This window comes from Mauremys mutica, chromosome 8, assembly GCF_020497125.1.
Source record: "Mauremys mutica isolate MM-2020 ecotype Southern chromosome 8, ASM2049712v1, whole genome shotgun sequence".
Taxonomy (NCBI): Eukaryota; Metazoa; Chordata; order Testudines; family Geoemydidae; genus Mauremys; species Mauremys mutica.
Window position 1 is genome coordinate 65,536,667 of NC_059079.1, and position 16,018 is coordinate 65,552,684.

General features: G+C 42.1%; 1 protein-coding gene across 3 annotated transcripts in view; it reads left to right on the plus strand.

Moving 5' to 3' along the window:
* Positions 1-12,922, plus strand: part of SUCO (SUN domain containing ossification factor) — a 96,624-nt gene extending 83,702 nt beyond the window's left edge. For all 3 annotated transcript variants that reach the window (XM_045027956.1, XM_045027955.1, XM_045027957.1), the window contains 5 exons: positions 262-366; positions 3,698-3,852; positions 4,544-4,635; positions 10,289-10,344; positions 10,890-12,922. In XM_045027956.1, the coding sequence (XP_044883891.1) occupies positions 262-366; positions 3,698-3,852; positions 4,544-4,635; positions 10,289-10,344; positions 10,890-11,336 (855 nt within the window). In that variant the 3' untranslated portion in view covers positions 11,337-12,922. The remainder of the gene's footprint in view (positions 1-261; positions 367-3,697; positions 3,853-4,543; positions 4,636-10,288; positions 10,345-10,889) is intronic.
* The last annotated feature ends 3,096 nt before the right edge of the window (positions 12,923-16,018 follow it).

A 16,018-nucleotide genomic window follows, 5' to 3' on the forward strand; every position in this document is an offset into this window, starting at 1 on the left:
TAAAATGTTGCTTTTACTCCGTTTCAAGTGCTATGTAGAGATTAGCTTTCTGCATTATAGAATAAAATCTCCTAACTACTGTAAGTGTTTTCTTTGTATTTAGTCAGCATGTAAATGAATTTTTCATAAGCCTATGGCTATGTAGTGTCTGTTGCCTTTGTGGATAAAATGGAATTATAATTTGATAAATAGTATGGTGCATGTTAGCAGAATCCCACATACTGAACTATGTGGGGATAAACCAACTTTTTTTAAACACAGGATCAGCGGCAAACAGAAGCCATCCAACTGCTACAAGCACAGCTGACCAACATGACACAGCTAGTTTCCAATCTGTCAAGAACTGTGGTTGAACTAAAACATGAGGTAATTCGAATTTAACAATATGGCATGAGACACTTTTTTTTGTATAAAATGTTTCTTGGTGGCTGAGTTTTGCAGGGGTAAAACTTAATCTGCAAGGAGATGCGGGTAGCATTGCTTTCAGCCCCCTCTGGCTGCCAGCCAAGTATTTAGTCAGTGTGAGTTTCTTGGTTGCAGCAGGACTGCTAATAAAATAGCTGCTGAAATATGGGGAAAGGGGGCTGGAGGAGTATAGAATGTAGTAATGGGTGGAAGATTAGGTATTAGGTTGACCTAATACCTGGAGTTCACGCCTTAATGGTGAGGGCTTTTGGTCAAGTGAAGTGGAGAAGCAGCTGCTCACACTCTGATGCATGGTGCCTCCAACTAAAGTGAGACTAGGCAGCTAATATTTAAATCTTTGTCTTGATGAATACCAATAGATTCAAAGAAAGAAAACAAAAGCAATTAAAAGCCATTTAATAAAAATGTCATAACTAAACTTAAAACCAACACTATCTATTCATTTGTAGTTATTGAGTATCAAGTCATTGATTTGCAGGATCAAAAGAATGAAAGGGACTTTCAGAAGTATGTGTGGTAATTCTTAAATCTGCATAGACACAACTGGAAAAGTGTGTGTTTACCGTTTCATCATAGTGCTGCTAAGGATAAATAAAAGACTAATTTCAGCTTCAAGCCAAATGAACAAGAAGATAGAGAGGAAATAACCGTTTACAGTTATTCTCCAATCTTTGCCAAGAATTCAGGATTATTAATTATTCTATAGATTCCCATAAATTATAGTGAAGTAGAATTACTGGGCCACATATAAAGTTTCTGTAATGGACCGAAGGAAAAAGTTGAAATTCCATGGAACATCCCTCAAAGATATTTGTTTAATATCAACAGTCTTCAAGGGCCATATTGCCACAGCTGTGGTCAACAGAGGCACTTGAGCAGGATCCCTGTCGTTAAAGAGTGGGAACAGCAGGCAGGGCATTCTGTGAAGGCTTCAAGATACTGGAACTTGCTTCAATCCCCAGGGTCCAAAATAGCTTGAGATTGGTGAATTTCTGCGCATGCTGCCAAAGACATCTTTTAAGGTGTTTGGAAAGGGCTGGGAGTATTTCCAAAAACAATAAAGGAATAGAAAGGAGTTTCTGTAAGTGGCTGGCTGGCAGTGTTCCTGTTAAAATGATTACTTTAATGCTTCTGGGATTTTATTGTCTCAAAGTGTCTAGAGCCTTGGATGGGCATCTTTTTATATTTTAAATCTAAAGAAATATAGTTTAAAATAAAATGCATACTGCTTTTTTCTGATTAGCTGATGACATTTGGCCTTAGGTAGCTGTGCATTCAGTTGGTTGGGAATTGTGAAATAGCTCATTATGCTTTTAATATAATGTGAATGGCTTAGCACAAAACTCTAAAAACATTTTTTAAAATAAACATGGAAAGGGTAATTAGAGCTAGAGCTCTTCCCCCCCCACCCAAAAAAACCCAACCCAGCTGGAATAATTCCCCTTTGAAAGTTACTTTGATTGTAAAGTAATGCCCTTGGATTTCAGTGTTTTGGTACGATAATAGCAGGCTTAATAAAGTTTGTCAGCCAGTGATCTTCAGAATCAAGCACTATTTATAATGTGTATATATTAAAAAAAAAAAATCCTCCCACATACATGAGGCATGGTAAGGTACATGCCCCTTCAAAGTTGATGAGTGACCTTTTAAGAGATCGGTTTTATATAAAATAAGATTAACCAGGTTCCATGGAGTAGAACAGTTTTTCTTCAGAGAAGATAGTTTCATATTAAAAATGTTCTTACATATCTTAATTTAGGTTTCAGATACATATTTTTATATGCTCTTCATGGGAGAAACTATAACTCCATCTTTTTAGAAATCACCTATGAGTTCTATTACAATTTGAAAAATAAGATTTGTTTAGGATAGAAAATAGTGTACATTTGTGTTAATGGGAAGTCGTTGCAATCCAGGCAGTGAACTCCAATATCTCTTCAAAGTTGTCATGAAATTCATAAGAACATAAGAGCGGCCACGCTAGGTCAGACCAAAGAGCTGTCTAGCCCAATATCCTGTCTTCCGACAGTGGCCAATACCACTTGCCCCAGAGGGAATGAACAGAACAGATAATCATCAATTGATCGATCCCTGTCACCCATTCCCAGCTTCTGGCAAACAGAGGCTAGGGACACCATCCCTGCCCACCCTGGCTAATAGCCATTTGTTGGACCTATCCTCCATGAATTTATCTAGTTCTTTTTTTGAACCCTGTTATAGTCTTGACCTTCACAACATCCTCTGGCAAAGAGTTCCACAGGTTGACTGTGAATTGTGTGGAAAAAATACTTCCTTTTGTTTGTTTTAAGCCTTCTGCCTATTAATTTCATTTGGCGGCCCCTAGTTCTTGTGTTCTGAGTAGGAGTAAATAACACTTCTTTATTTACTTCCTTCACACCAGTCATGATTTATAGACTTATCATATCCCCCCCTTAGTCATCTCTTCTGAGCTGAAAAGTCTCAGGTTTATTAATCTCTCCTAATACGGAAGCTGTTCCATACTTTTTCTGAATCATTTCCAATTCCAATATATCTTTTTTTGAGATGGGGTGACCACATCTGCACACAGTATTCAAGATGTGGGAATACCATGGATTTTTATAGAGGCAATATGATATTTTCTGTCTTATTATCTATCCCTTTTCAATTATTCCCAATGTTCTGTTTGCTTTTTTGATTGCCGCTGCACACTGAGTGAATGTTTTGTGAGAACTATCCACAGTGACTCCAAGATCTTTCTTGAGTGGTAACAGCTAATTTAGACCCCATCATTTTATATGTATAGTTTAGATTATATTTTCCTTAGCATTTTGGTTCCCAGCATTTACTTGTTGACATCCTGGCAGTTGCCAAACATCTAATAAAGGCACATTGAGGAAATATTTTAAGGCCATTTATGAATGTGAATGTGTTTGAACAGGTCTTTAATGCAGCTGAACTTTTATCTGATCTTAATGCTGTAAAATGAACTTTGAAAATGCTGGGTATACTGGCTTTAATGGCTGTCAAACTTCACTGGCAGATACACTTACAGCATATTAAATGCCAGGACTTGACCTGTTGGCTATATAGCAGACACTTAACTTTGAGAAACGGATATTATGAAGTGAAACAGGAAAAAAATCCCTGGAGTTGATTTGAAAACTGATCTATTCATTAAAGTTTACATGAAACTGAACATGTTCAGGATGTAACTGCTAGCTCCATTGTATTTAAACTCCTCTTATTTAATCTTTAGTTTTTATAAATAAAAAATCCAATTATTTTTCAGGTGTCTGACCGACAAAGCTATCTTGTGATTTCTTTGGTTCTCTGTGTCATCCTGGGTTTGATGCTTTGTATGCAGCGTTGCAGAAATACATCTCAGTTCAATGAAGATTACCTCTCAAAAATCCCCAAAAGTAATCACTACCCAAGCCCCAAAAGGTAATCTCTGATATTTTAATCAATTCTTACAACTTTATATTTACACTTTATCTAGCATTTGATAGTTGCTCACTTACTCTATTTCCATCCAGTTGAATGATGTTTGTCCATTTTCATTATACCAGTCTGTTTTCTGTACATTCAGAAGTTTGGGTTCTGATAAGCAAAAGGCATACCCTTTAACATCTAGACTTCTATAGAAGAATAGTTCCTGTGAAGGAGTTTATACAAAGTAGTGCCTTTTATTTGCAATAGGGTCTAACATCACTAATGTAGGAATGGGATCAGATCCTGGATATGGAGAGAGCACTGCATCTTACTCTCCAGCAGCTTTCTTTGGCCATCAGAAAGTCAAAGTCCAGAGCAGTTTTGGGAAACCTTGCCATGGGGAAGGCTTGCTGCAGTGCGAAGGTGTAACACCGACAGTCCGGTTGCAGGCGGGCGGGATCGAACCTGGAACGTCTGGAGCTAAATGCATGAGCTAAAAGCCACATGGCCCTTAACTAAGGCTGTAGAGCAGACTCATTGATCGATCTCTCTGTCAGTGGTCTTGGTGCCATGAGATGGGACAGATCACCACACCCAGGAGGTGTGCGGGTTACAAAAATATAAGGAGTGGTAATGGGGGAAGTTAGTGTCTCCCAAAAGTACTCTGGGAAATGGAACTTTATTGTGTTTTTTGTCATTACAGATGTTTTTCCTCCTATGATGATATGAATCTGAAAAGAAGAACTTCTTTTCCACTTGTCAGGTCCCAATCTTTTCAACTAACTAGCAAAGAAGGTATGTTTCATGTACAGCTAATTCCTCCTAGTGGTGGTTGTAAAGTCTGTACCATATGAGTAATGCATTGTAGATGTATGATCATGTAGTTTGTAAACCAGTTTCAAAAAAGGTAATCCAGAAGCACTCTACTTGTTGTACACTACTGAAGTCTATCACTGTGTACACTGGGAAATTCTGAATTGAAGTAGTTCAGTGTTTTTTTTATAGTCTCTAAAACAGAAATTTATAAAAGGTCTCTGAGTTGAGTGCAGAAAATCAAAATCATTTAGGGTTACTACAGTGGAATTAACAGAAGCTTTCATTTGAAAAAGAAATCTTAGAACATTTTACAAACAAACAAAATGCCAACTACACAAGGTCAGCCACCTCAGGAGTAAAAGCACTTTATTTTTAATATTTTAAAAGCAAACAGTAATGCTAAACAGACTATTTAGGAAAGAGGAGAATAGCAAGCCATTGAAACTGCAGGGAAACTTTAGATGGGCAAAATGTAATAAAGTTGGAATTTGGTTTAGACACAGGGTCTAACACTCTTACAGAAATACTTTGATATCTATAAAGATAAATAGGCAGGACTTCGGTTTTAATGTCTCCTCCACCTTTGTACATTTGGGGCATTAGTTCATAACTGACTGAGCGCATGCACCGTTTGAAGCCTCTAGCACAGTAATCCATTGGCCTGACCTTGTTTAGCTAGAAAGCGGGGGTCAGAGTGCTATTTGATACTACTGCACTATATGCTCACTTTAACATAAGACTCCTCAGCAAGCCAAAAAAGTTTAACTCCTTAATCTTGGAACTTTTAAAAAGAAATAGAAGGAATGCTGCATGCTTTACCCCCCCCCCCCCAAAAAAAAAAAGAGAGGGGGGGAGAGAGAGAGAGACCTTTTTGGCATGAGTTTCACAGCTGAATTTGGACTTTCAGAAGTAGACAAGCCTATTCTTTAAGGCAGTCATGGAACATTTTTTTTCCTGTAAACCCTGAAATATACTACTTACATTTTTGCTGTTCTAGATTAACATTGAGTTGGATTTCCATTTTTGGTAGCAAGGGGATACTCTGATACCAGACTAGTTTAAAAAAAATTCTCATTTGTTCGTTTTTCTACATCAGCATAGATATTGGCCAGCAACTATATTTCCAGTCTTTTTTTTTTTTTAAATCCCCCATTTTAGTGTACATGAACCTATGTGGAAACTACTTCCTGCTTCAGGAGCAGAGTGTCAGAAAAGAAAAGAGTAAATCAGAGTCCACTAGGCAATCACCAAGCCTTGAAAATAATCAAATGGGGGTAGAAATCAGTCATTACAGAGCTGAATTCTTACTCTAAATTAAATGGAGAGCACCTTTATATTTGGGAGTCTTAAGAAACTAGGTTCATTTTAGAATAGTATTGTCAACATTGAATAAAGGAATTGTTGTTCAAAGAATATTGCCAAATATTTGTAAACGAAATGAGGGCACAGAGTATGTAAACTAACCTCCTATATAAAACCTGTGCGTAATTATAGACAACTTGAATTTGAGTATTGTTATACCTAGTGCCTAAATGCTATGGTGGAAGCTTAATTTTTTTCTCAAAGTTCAAGATTTTCTGAAATGTGAGCCTAAATGTAAGGTCCTAAATAAGTTAGTACACAGCAGGTCCCATTCAATCCATACTTCATCAGAAATGTGCACTTACAGTACTCCATACTCTGCACAGAAGAATGTGTGGTGTTAAATCAGGCATCTGGTTGAGTTTATATAAACTGGGGGATACTAAATTCAAAAAAGGTAATGTTCTGAGAGATTGCTATTGATTAATTTTAATCTCTTGGTGTTTCAAGTAAACTTGAACTCCCTTTATGCCTGGCTTTGCTAGCTAGCCTTTTAGTCTGTTATACAGCAATGTATACACAAAAATAAGAGTGTTATTTCCATTCTTTTGGAGACCCTTGATATTAAGTATACATTTACAAACCCCTCCTTTACTCCCCACCGGCAATGGCAAGCAAAAATATTGTAAACATGTTTTTTTAATACATTCAATAATATAATATTAAATACCAAGGGCTCTGCTGTAGTTAGATTTACACTTCTTATCTCCTAAATTTGGGGTCACTGTCTTTAAGGGGCTAATATCATCTGCACCTAGCTGTGGAATCTGCTGGTATGTTGCTATTTTTGGAGGATCACTTCCCCAGATCATGCATCTTCACTCGTTAGCACTCCAGAAGCAGGGGGAATTAGCTCATAACTAAGCCATATTATTCTAAGAGGCACTCTGGAAGGAAAAACCTGAGCCTGACAGAATGTTGACCTTAACTTTAATTTACACCTGTCAGTATCCACAACTCTCTATGCACTGGCATGTTTACAGTTTGTGTGTGTATCTGAAAAAAATAAATCCAATATAAAATATAGCATTCTATAATACAGGGGTCTCAAACTCAAATGACCCCGAGGGCCGCATGAGGACTAGTGCATTGGCCCGAGGGCCGCATCACTGACACGCCCCCTTGCTGCCCCTGGCCCCACCCCCAATCCACCCCTTCCATGAGGCCCCGCCCCTGCCCTGTCTCTTCTCCACCTCCTCCCCTAAGCGCGCGCAGTTTTAATAAATATATACACTCAGTAATGCACCTCACTCAAAGGACAAAACACGCACTTAGATTTACTGCCTAAGGCTCTGGGAGGGAGTTTGGGTGGGGGAGGGGGTCTGGATGCAGGCTCTGTGCTCGATGCAGGCTCCAGGCTGCGGCAGGGGGTGGGGGTGCAGGCTTTGGGACGGAGTTTGGGGATAGGAGGGAGTGCAGGGGTGAGGGCTGTGGGGCTGAGGGTGAGGGATACATGATGCAGGAGGGGGCTCAGGGCTAGGGAAGAGGGTTGGGCTGTGGGGTGAGGGCTGTGGATGAGGGGTTCATGATGCGAGGGGGCTCAGGGCTAGGGAAGAGGGTTGGGCTGTGCGGTGAGGGCTGTGGATGAGGGGTTCATGATGCGAGGGGGCTCAGGGCTAGGGAAGAGGTTTGGAGTGTGGGGTGAGGGCTGTGGATGAGGGGTTCATGATGTGGGGGCGCTCAGGGCTGGGGCAGAGGATTAGGGTGTGGGGGGATGAGGGGTTCATGATGTGGGGGCGCTCAGGGCTGGGGCAGAGGATTAGGGTGTGGGGGGATGAGGGGTTCATGATGTGGGGGCGCTCAGGGCTGGGGCAGAGGATTAGGGTGCGGGGGGATGAGGGGTTCATGATGTGGGGGCGCTCAGGGCTGGGGCAGAGGATTAGGGTGCGGGGGGATGAGGGGTTCATGATGTGGGGGCGCTCAGGGCTGGGGCAGAGGATTAGGGTGTGGGGGGATGAGGGCTCTGGCTGGGGCTGAGGATTAGGGTGCAGGGGGATGAGGGGTTCATGATGTGGGGGTGCTCAGGGCTGGGGCTGAGGATTAGGGTGCGGGGGGAATGAGGGCTCTGGCTGGGGCTGAGGGTTTGGGGTTGGAGAGGCTCAGGGTAAGGGCAGCCTGCCTTGCCAGTACTGGCGGATGGCAGGCACTAGGACCCTGCGGCAGCAGACAGCAAATCTGCTGGGAGCCCTCCGGGCAGCAGGCAGGGGAGAGGCACGCTGCGTTCTGTCAGGCAGGGACGCAACACAACGCGGCGGAGGGGGGAACACGCGGAGGGGGGGTGGCAGGCGGGGGCTGGGACCTGCTCCAGGCAGGGTCGCGGCGGCGGGGGGAGACCTGCGGTGGCCGGGGCCGATCCAGGCAGGACCCGGGGGGAGAAGGCGGGAAGAGACCCAGCTCCAACTATTGCTGGAGCAGGGCGCCCAGCCCTGAATATTGCTGGGGCCCGGGCCCCACACAAGTATATAACCTGCCGCCCATGTCCCCCGGCCCGGCCCCGGCGGGTCTCGCTTCCCTTCCCCCGGCCCGGCCCCGGCGGGTCTCGCTTCCCTTCCCCCGGCCCGGCCCCGGCGGGTCCCGCTTCCCTTCCCCCGGCCCGGCCCCGGCGGGTCCCGCTTCCCTTCCCCCGGCCCGGCCCCGGCGGGTCCCGCTTCCCTTCCCCCGGCCCGGCCCCGGCGGGTCCCGCTTCCCTTCCCCCGGCCCGGCCCCGGCGGGTCCCGCTTCCCTTCCCCCGGCCCGGCCCCGGCGGGTCCCGCTTTCCCCCCCCCTTACCTGAGCGCGTCTCCGGCAAGGCCTGAGCTCTGTCCCGCTCAGAGCCGCGTGGTGAGGGGGCGGGGCTGGGAGCTCCACGCCGAGCGCAGCGCTCAGCCCAGAGCTCCCAGCCCCGCCCCCTCCCCACGCGGCTCGGATCGGGGCGGGGCTCAGGCGCTCGGACGGAGACTCGGCGCTCTATGCGCCGAGGCTCCAGGAGAGGGGCGGAGGCGGGAGCCTCCGCTTTTCTCTTGGGGGGCCCCTGCGGAGCTCCCCTGGGGAGCTCCGCGGGCCGCAGGGAAGAGCTCCGCGGGCCGCATGTTTGAGACCCCTGCTATAATACGTTGATTTTGTAACAACCCTGAAGGAGTTTAGGTTCCGAAAACATTTCCCTCAATGTTTTGGGGGCCCAACTTGAGACCATTTTAAAAGATCATAACTCGGTGGTGCTGAACACCTGTCTTAAAGTGGCACAAACTGAGCGACCAAAATATTAAGGCATCCAAATTCACTAGTGACTTTGCCTCTTTCTCAGATGAAATCTTTTTTTCCAGCTTTCATGTTAAAGGAAAATGGAATCCAATTTCCTCAGATCAGCGCCCTACTAAAATAAATGAAGTGCTGCTAATTGCTAATTAACCAAGAAGTTATGCTTTTTCTCCCCTTTGTGCTTATGGTATGAGCAAAATCACTTCAGATTTTTTTTCTACCTGTGTAAGCCAAAAGAAACCACACACAAAAAAGTGAGAGTGAATTTCAAAAGTGTAGTTATGGAGACCACCTAACACCCAAATTACTTTCTTTACTAATATCCTACGTGTTTGGTGTTCTACACCTTTGTTCTTGGAAGTGTGATGATAAAAATTCTGAAGACATGGTATGCTGCTGATGTCAGTCTGTTTCTTACAGCCCTAGGTACACATTGCGACGCCTCCAATTATATCCTACTATAGACAGGCTTTCTGTTATGTAGCATTAACTCTTATTTGTGATGTAACCTTTTCCAAAATATTTCTGCAGATGAATCTTTAGTTATGTGGTCTTTCAGCACAAGCAAGTTTGTTTAATACTGAGCTTGTTCGGAAGATGATCAGTGAACTTCTAAGGAGAACTGTGCAAGGAAGCCAAAAAAAAAGCACTTTTATTTAATAAAGAAATGCTTAAATCTGCCCCAAATACAGGGTCCTTGAACACTCCCCTCTGAAAATATATTCTGCAAATCTTGCCTATGGCCTAATCCCTCAAATGAGATCTGCAGTTGCAAAATTATATAATTGGGTAGAAATTAGCTACTCTGGAGATAAAACTTTATACTGAACATTTTGATGAGTTTACTTTCCATGCACATGCATCTTGTTAATATCTAATCCATAGTATTAAGATGTATGCATGGAAAGCAGAGTAATAGTCCTTGGGATGAGGAATGAAATCTCTTATATAGTTTCATGGTTTTAGAAATTAGCGTCTGTGGTTTCAGTTAAATTTTATTGTCCTTTCATATGTAGCCTTTCTTGTCTTATAGTGGATCCAGATGACTTCTACATTGTAGAACCTCTGAAGTTTTCACCAGAAAAAAAGGTATAGTAGCTTCCTTCCAGTTTTTGCAAGAAAAGTGTTTTGAAAACACTACCAGTAGATGGTGCTTTTGTTGGTCACTTACCTACAATCAGGCTTGAAAGAATTAGGTTTTTATTGGTAAATGTCAGTAAATACTGACTTCACCATACACACACAAGCTGCTGATAAACATTTACATCAATGATAATAAAAATTTACAGATAGGCATAGTAAGAAAAATGCTGCCGGAGAACTTCAGTTTGATTTAAAGGTATTTACTTTTTGTATTTCGCCATGTGATGTTGATAATTTGTTTTAACAGTTAAAGCTTTAACTTTTTGAATTTCAGCATCTACAGTCATTAAATAATTCTGACCCCTCCCCATAATTTACTGCAACTGTGAAAATTTAAATAAAAATTTAAAAATGCTTAAAAATAAACATTGGTATTAGCTATCAATTACAAGAGTTCTGCCAAGCCTATGTATGACCTACCAGTATTCATACTTGATATTATTTCCTGTTTGTGTTGCACAATCTAATTGCTTCCCCTTTTTCTGCTTTAGAAGAAACGTTGCAAATATAAAAGTGAAAAGATTGAGACTATCAAACCAGCATCAGAGCCTCTGCATCCATTAGCCAATGGGGAAATAAAAGGAAGGAAACCCTTTACGAACCAGAGAGATTTCTCTAATATTGGAGAGGTATATCACTCCTCATATAAAGGTCCGCCATCTGAAGGAAGCTCAGAAACCTCATCACAATCTGAGGAATCCTATTTTTGTGGCATTTCAGCATGCACAACTCTGTGCAATGGACAGACCCAAAAGACAAAAACTGAGAAGAGGGCTTTAAAACGAAGGAGGTCTAAGGTTCCAGACCAAGGGAAGTTCATAAAAACTCTAATACAGACTAAGACAGGGTCAATGCCAAGCCTGCATGACATAATCAAAGGAAACAAGGATATAACAGTAGGAACACTTGGTGTCACAGCAGTTTCTGGACAAATCTAAAACTAGTTGAACTTCTCATACAGGAGATTTTTTTGTTCATCTGAGAACAGTCTGTATCTTGTAGGAGAGTGGTGGGAGAAGAGATGAACTAACTGGAAAGTATTCAGAAATTATGGTTTCTGCCTTTTTTAAATAGATGGGATTGTGTCAATCTTGGTTATGAGTTTCAGCTTTACAAGGCTGACGACTTCCTATGTGGACAGCTTGGGGGTGGGAGGGATCGTTTTATAAAACTTTTTTCACAATTACTGGGGCAAAGATTGTTGAAGCCCTGTTTGTTGGGTGGAATTAGGGATAAAAGCTTAATCCTCTTCCTTTAGCTTTGTTCCTATTTCTTGCACCTTCCCGTATTTATGTGCCTTTTGTCTATTTATAATGCCACTGGAAGAGGGAGAAAGATAAAACTGTCATTTGATTTCTTTTGTAACTTCTCTCGCTTTTTTGAGGATGCAACACTACAGTGCTGTAAAAGGACGTGTTGGCGTTCAGCTGGACTCAGTAATGTGGGCTGGATACTGTAGAAATACTAACATGGTAGACTTGCTGATTAGATCTCAGTTTTGAAAACTCACTTGGGGAAAATATCTTGTTAGAAGGAATTGTAATGCCATTAATTGCATTTTTAATCAATTTCAGATGTGTATTTTATTTAGATGCGTTAAATTAATGACAGCTGTACAGTAACACTCACTGTATGTGAAGGATCTCATACTGACAAACATGCCTTTGTTTCCCAGACCGACTTTCGGAATTCTCTGTTACGATATTTAACCAAAAAGGATTGATGCTTTATTTTGGTCACTCTGTTTTCTGTTCTAAGAATTTGGAAATTGGGGCCTATCTACAAGGAGAAATGTAAGGGTGACTAGGTACAGCTGAAGATATAACTATCCTAACCAGTGCTGGGTACAAGTGCACATGACAAATGAAAGTGAGTTTGCCAAGCCTTGATGAAGTCTAACAGCTCAAGTCTATTTAAAAGTGGATATTTCCATAAAGTTTGCTTTTGTATTGGCTAACACATGTGCAGTGTGTGTGTGTGTATGTATGTATGTATGTATGTTTTGGTACTTTCATATCTGAGTGTTTTTTATTTTGACCATGATTGTATATTTGGATAAAATAGAATGTGTGACTGCATAAAATGTTATGAATGTGTAGCTGAGTGAATGGGACAAAAGGTTATTCCTTTTTGAAAGGAGTTATAGGTTCATGTTGTAAAACTAAGTTAACTTATTAAGCACTTTTAGTGGTACCCTTTTTTAAACAGATTGAATGCCTTTTCTGGGTATTGTATGTAATGTGACTTATTTAAAGCCTTTGTTTTTGCTGCTTTCATGTTAGTTTATAAATACTTTAAAGTGATGTACTTTTACAGTCGGTCTGCACAATTAGCCATTCAGAGCACATGGATCTGATTTATAGAAAATGTAATTGGAAAAAGCTCCAGACAAGAATGAAGAAAAAATGTTTATACTATCTGAGTGCAGCATACAACATTGTGGAACAAGAATATGTAACTACAGAGCTGTAGTGCCATTAGAAACTGTGAATTTCCAAATAAATCTGAACACTTGTCTTATAAATTTAGTGGCATTTCTTTTCTTTTATAAATCACATGTTAATTGGTTGAAGCTCAAACTCATGAAGCAGTGTGGTTTCGTTCACAGGGCACTGGACTGTGGCCCTAGGGAACCTGGTTCTTTTTTGAGTGCTTGCTCAGGTCGATTCCATTCTAGGTGTGTGCGTGTCCACATGCACAGTTATCAGAGACTTTTGTCTTAGTGGTATCCGTAGGGCTGACTGTGGGGCCCCTTTGAGTGCCATGCTCATGCGTCGGTATATTAGGCGCCGCCGATCCTATGCCCTCTCAGTTCCTTCTTACCACCCGTGATGGTGGGTTGGAGTGCCTTGTCTTGCCTTTAGCAAGAGCATTAGCAGTTCTTCATAGTCTTTTGTTCTACCTAATCTGTACATAGTTAATAGTAGTCAGAGGAGGAATGTAGACTGCATGCCTTGGACATTAAGAGTGCGCTAGCCTTCTACATCAAGCAAACCAAGCCCTTCCATAAGTCTATGTAATTGTTTGTTGCGGTGGCTGACAGGATGAAAAAGACCCTGTATCTGCCCAAAGAATTTCTTCTTGAATCACTGCCTGCATTCCCTTCCGCTGTGATCAAGTGAAGGTGCCGCCCCCAGCGATTGTCACCACCCACTCCACCGGGGCTCAGGCTTCTTCGGCAACTTTTCTGGCCCAGGTGCCTATCCAAGACATTTGCAGGGCGGCCACCTGGTTGTCTGTCCATGCGTTTGTCCCAGGCCTGAGTTGATGCTGGCTTTGGCAGAGCAGTACTGCAAGCTGCAAAACTGAACCCTGAGCCTACCTCTGTAGATACTGCTTGTGAGTCACCTAGAATGGAATTGACATGAGCAAGCATTTGTAGGAAAAAAGTTACCTTTCATAACTAACTATCCTTCAACATGTGTTGCTCATGTCCATTCTATTACCCACACTCCTACCCCTCTGTTGGAGTTGTCGGCAAGAAGGAACCAAGAGGGCATAGGGTCGGTGGCGCCTAATATACCAACACATGAGCACGACACTCAAGGGGAGGCACCACAGCCAACCCTACAGATACTGCTAAGAAAAAGTCTCCAACAGCTGTGTACTTGAGTGTGCACGCACCTAGAATGGAATGGATATGAGCAACACATCTCGAAGAACGACAGTTATGAAAGGTCTTTTCTAGTCCTGGCTCAGCCACTGATATGCTATGTGATCTTGGACAAGTCACTTTACCGCTCTGTGCTTTGGTTTTCCCTCCCATCATCTGTTCTCTATTTAGATTGTAAACTCTTAGGGCAAGGACTCTTTCTTATTTGTTTGAAGAGCACCCTGCATCAGGGAACCCTGATCTCAAGGCCTTTAGATGTTGGTGTAATATCAATAACCTATTTTACCAATTCTGTCAGATATAAATGTTGATTTATCATTTCAACTTCACTGGTAAGAAACTTACTTTGTGCAACTTTTTCTTGTTCCGGTGTCTTTAATTGTAATTTACCCAGAGCATCATTTGAAGACAAAGTGGGTATACTGTCACCGTTCCTCAGGCAAGAGATTGTTAGGCCTGTGTTTAGCAAGATGTCAGGATCACGATTTTTCTTTAATTATTGCCCTGTCTCCTATAGCTGTCTCTTTTTTGGTAACATTATTGAAGTTGTGATGAAGCAATTGGAGCCTTGAACTTTTGACACCTTTCAGTTCGGCTTTAGGTGTGAATACAGTACAAGCACTGCACTGGTTGCATTAGTCTTTCTCCACAGTGCTGTACAGAAGATAGGTGACCATACTGACAAGTGTTGAATTTTGATGATTTTTTTTACCAGAAGATGGTTTTGACTCTATGGACTCTGATGGAGTGTTTGGAGTCACGGTTATCTCTTTGAGGTTCCAGTGGGTGGGTTTTAGGTTGTTTGCCACAAGGCTTTCATTTATGGGTTACCATAAGATTCTATTTGTCATTCGCTGTTCAGTGGGTAAGTAAGGCAGTTAGGGGTGTGACCAATATCACTGCCAACTCTTGATTCCTGCTTGGGCCTTTCACGTCTCCTCTTCTGTTCTCCCTGTGCCGGTTACTCTGGGATAGGACACCTTTGTGCAGGGTCCTTAACCAAGACTACATAGGGGGATGTAGCTTCCTGAAACTTTTTACCATTCAGTTCAAGGTTATGAATATCTCTCTTTTCCGGGGATATCTGCATGACATTATTCATACAACAGTAAATTTAACCAAAAGAAAGATTTATTAAAAACAAGGAATGGGATTTAAAAAACCTGTTTCTTAGGATATGTTTACACTAGCACTTTTGTTGGTAAAACTTTTGTTGGTCAGAGGAGGTAAAAAACACACTCCAGACTGACAAGTTTCACTGACAAAAGTGCCGGTGTGGACAGAGCTATGTTCTCGGGAGATGCTCTCCTGCCAACATAGCTACTGCCGCTTGCTGGGGCTGGTTTAATTATGCCAGTGGGAGAGCTCGTGAGGCCATTTGAGATGTTGTTCAATCAGTATGCTGCGGGAAAACACATTTTTGTTTCTAATCAGGAGCACATACTTTATTCTTCCTTAGGCCTAGCTGAGACACAGACCTGGAATGAAATCAAACTGGTTGGAGTTCAAGACAGGTGATCCTGGTTGTAAGGAGAAGTTTCTAGAGCATATAGCAACAATAGATTCTGCCCCATTGATTGAGGTGGTATGCCTATATTTCCACAGAAGTGTTTTTGTATCATGGACTGCTTCTGGAATCTTTTATAGCACAAATGGTCACAAGCACCTTTTCATCATAAGTTTGTCTTGATAATAGTGACTGTTTTTACTTTTCCATAGTTGTGTGCCTTTATCTCCAGATAGGATTACTGCCAAGTGCAAACAGGTTATCCTTGAACTTGGAAACTACAGCTAGGGAAGAATATTGCTAATTGCTTCCTTAATTGTTTTGGCCATGTGGAGCATATTACACCTGTTCTCCATAGGCAGCACTAGCTATTTCTGGATGCATTTCAACTTATCAAATTCCTTATGACTCGAATCCTAGCTATCCAAGAAGCCCAATCTCTCCCCTCTGTGCTATCATGATAGGTGAAACCAGTGGGGGCTGTTTTATTTATACTCTCT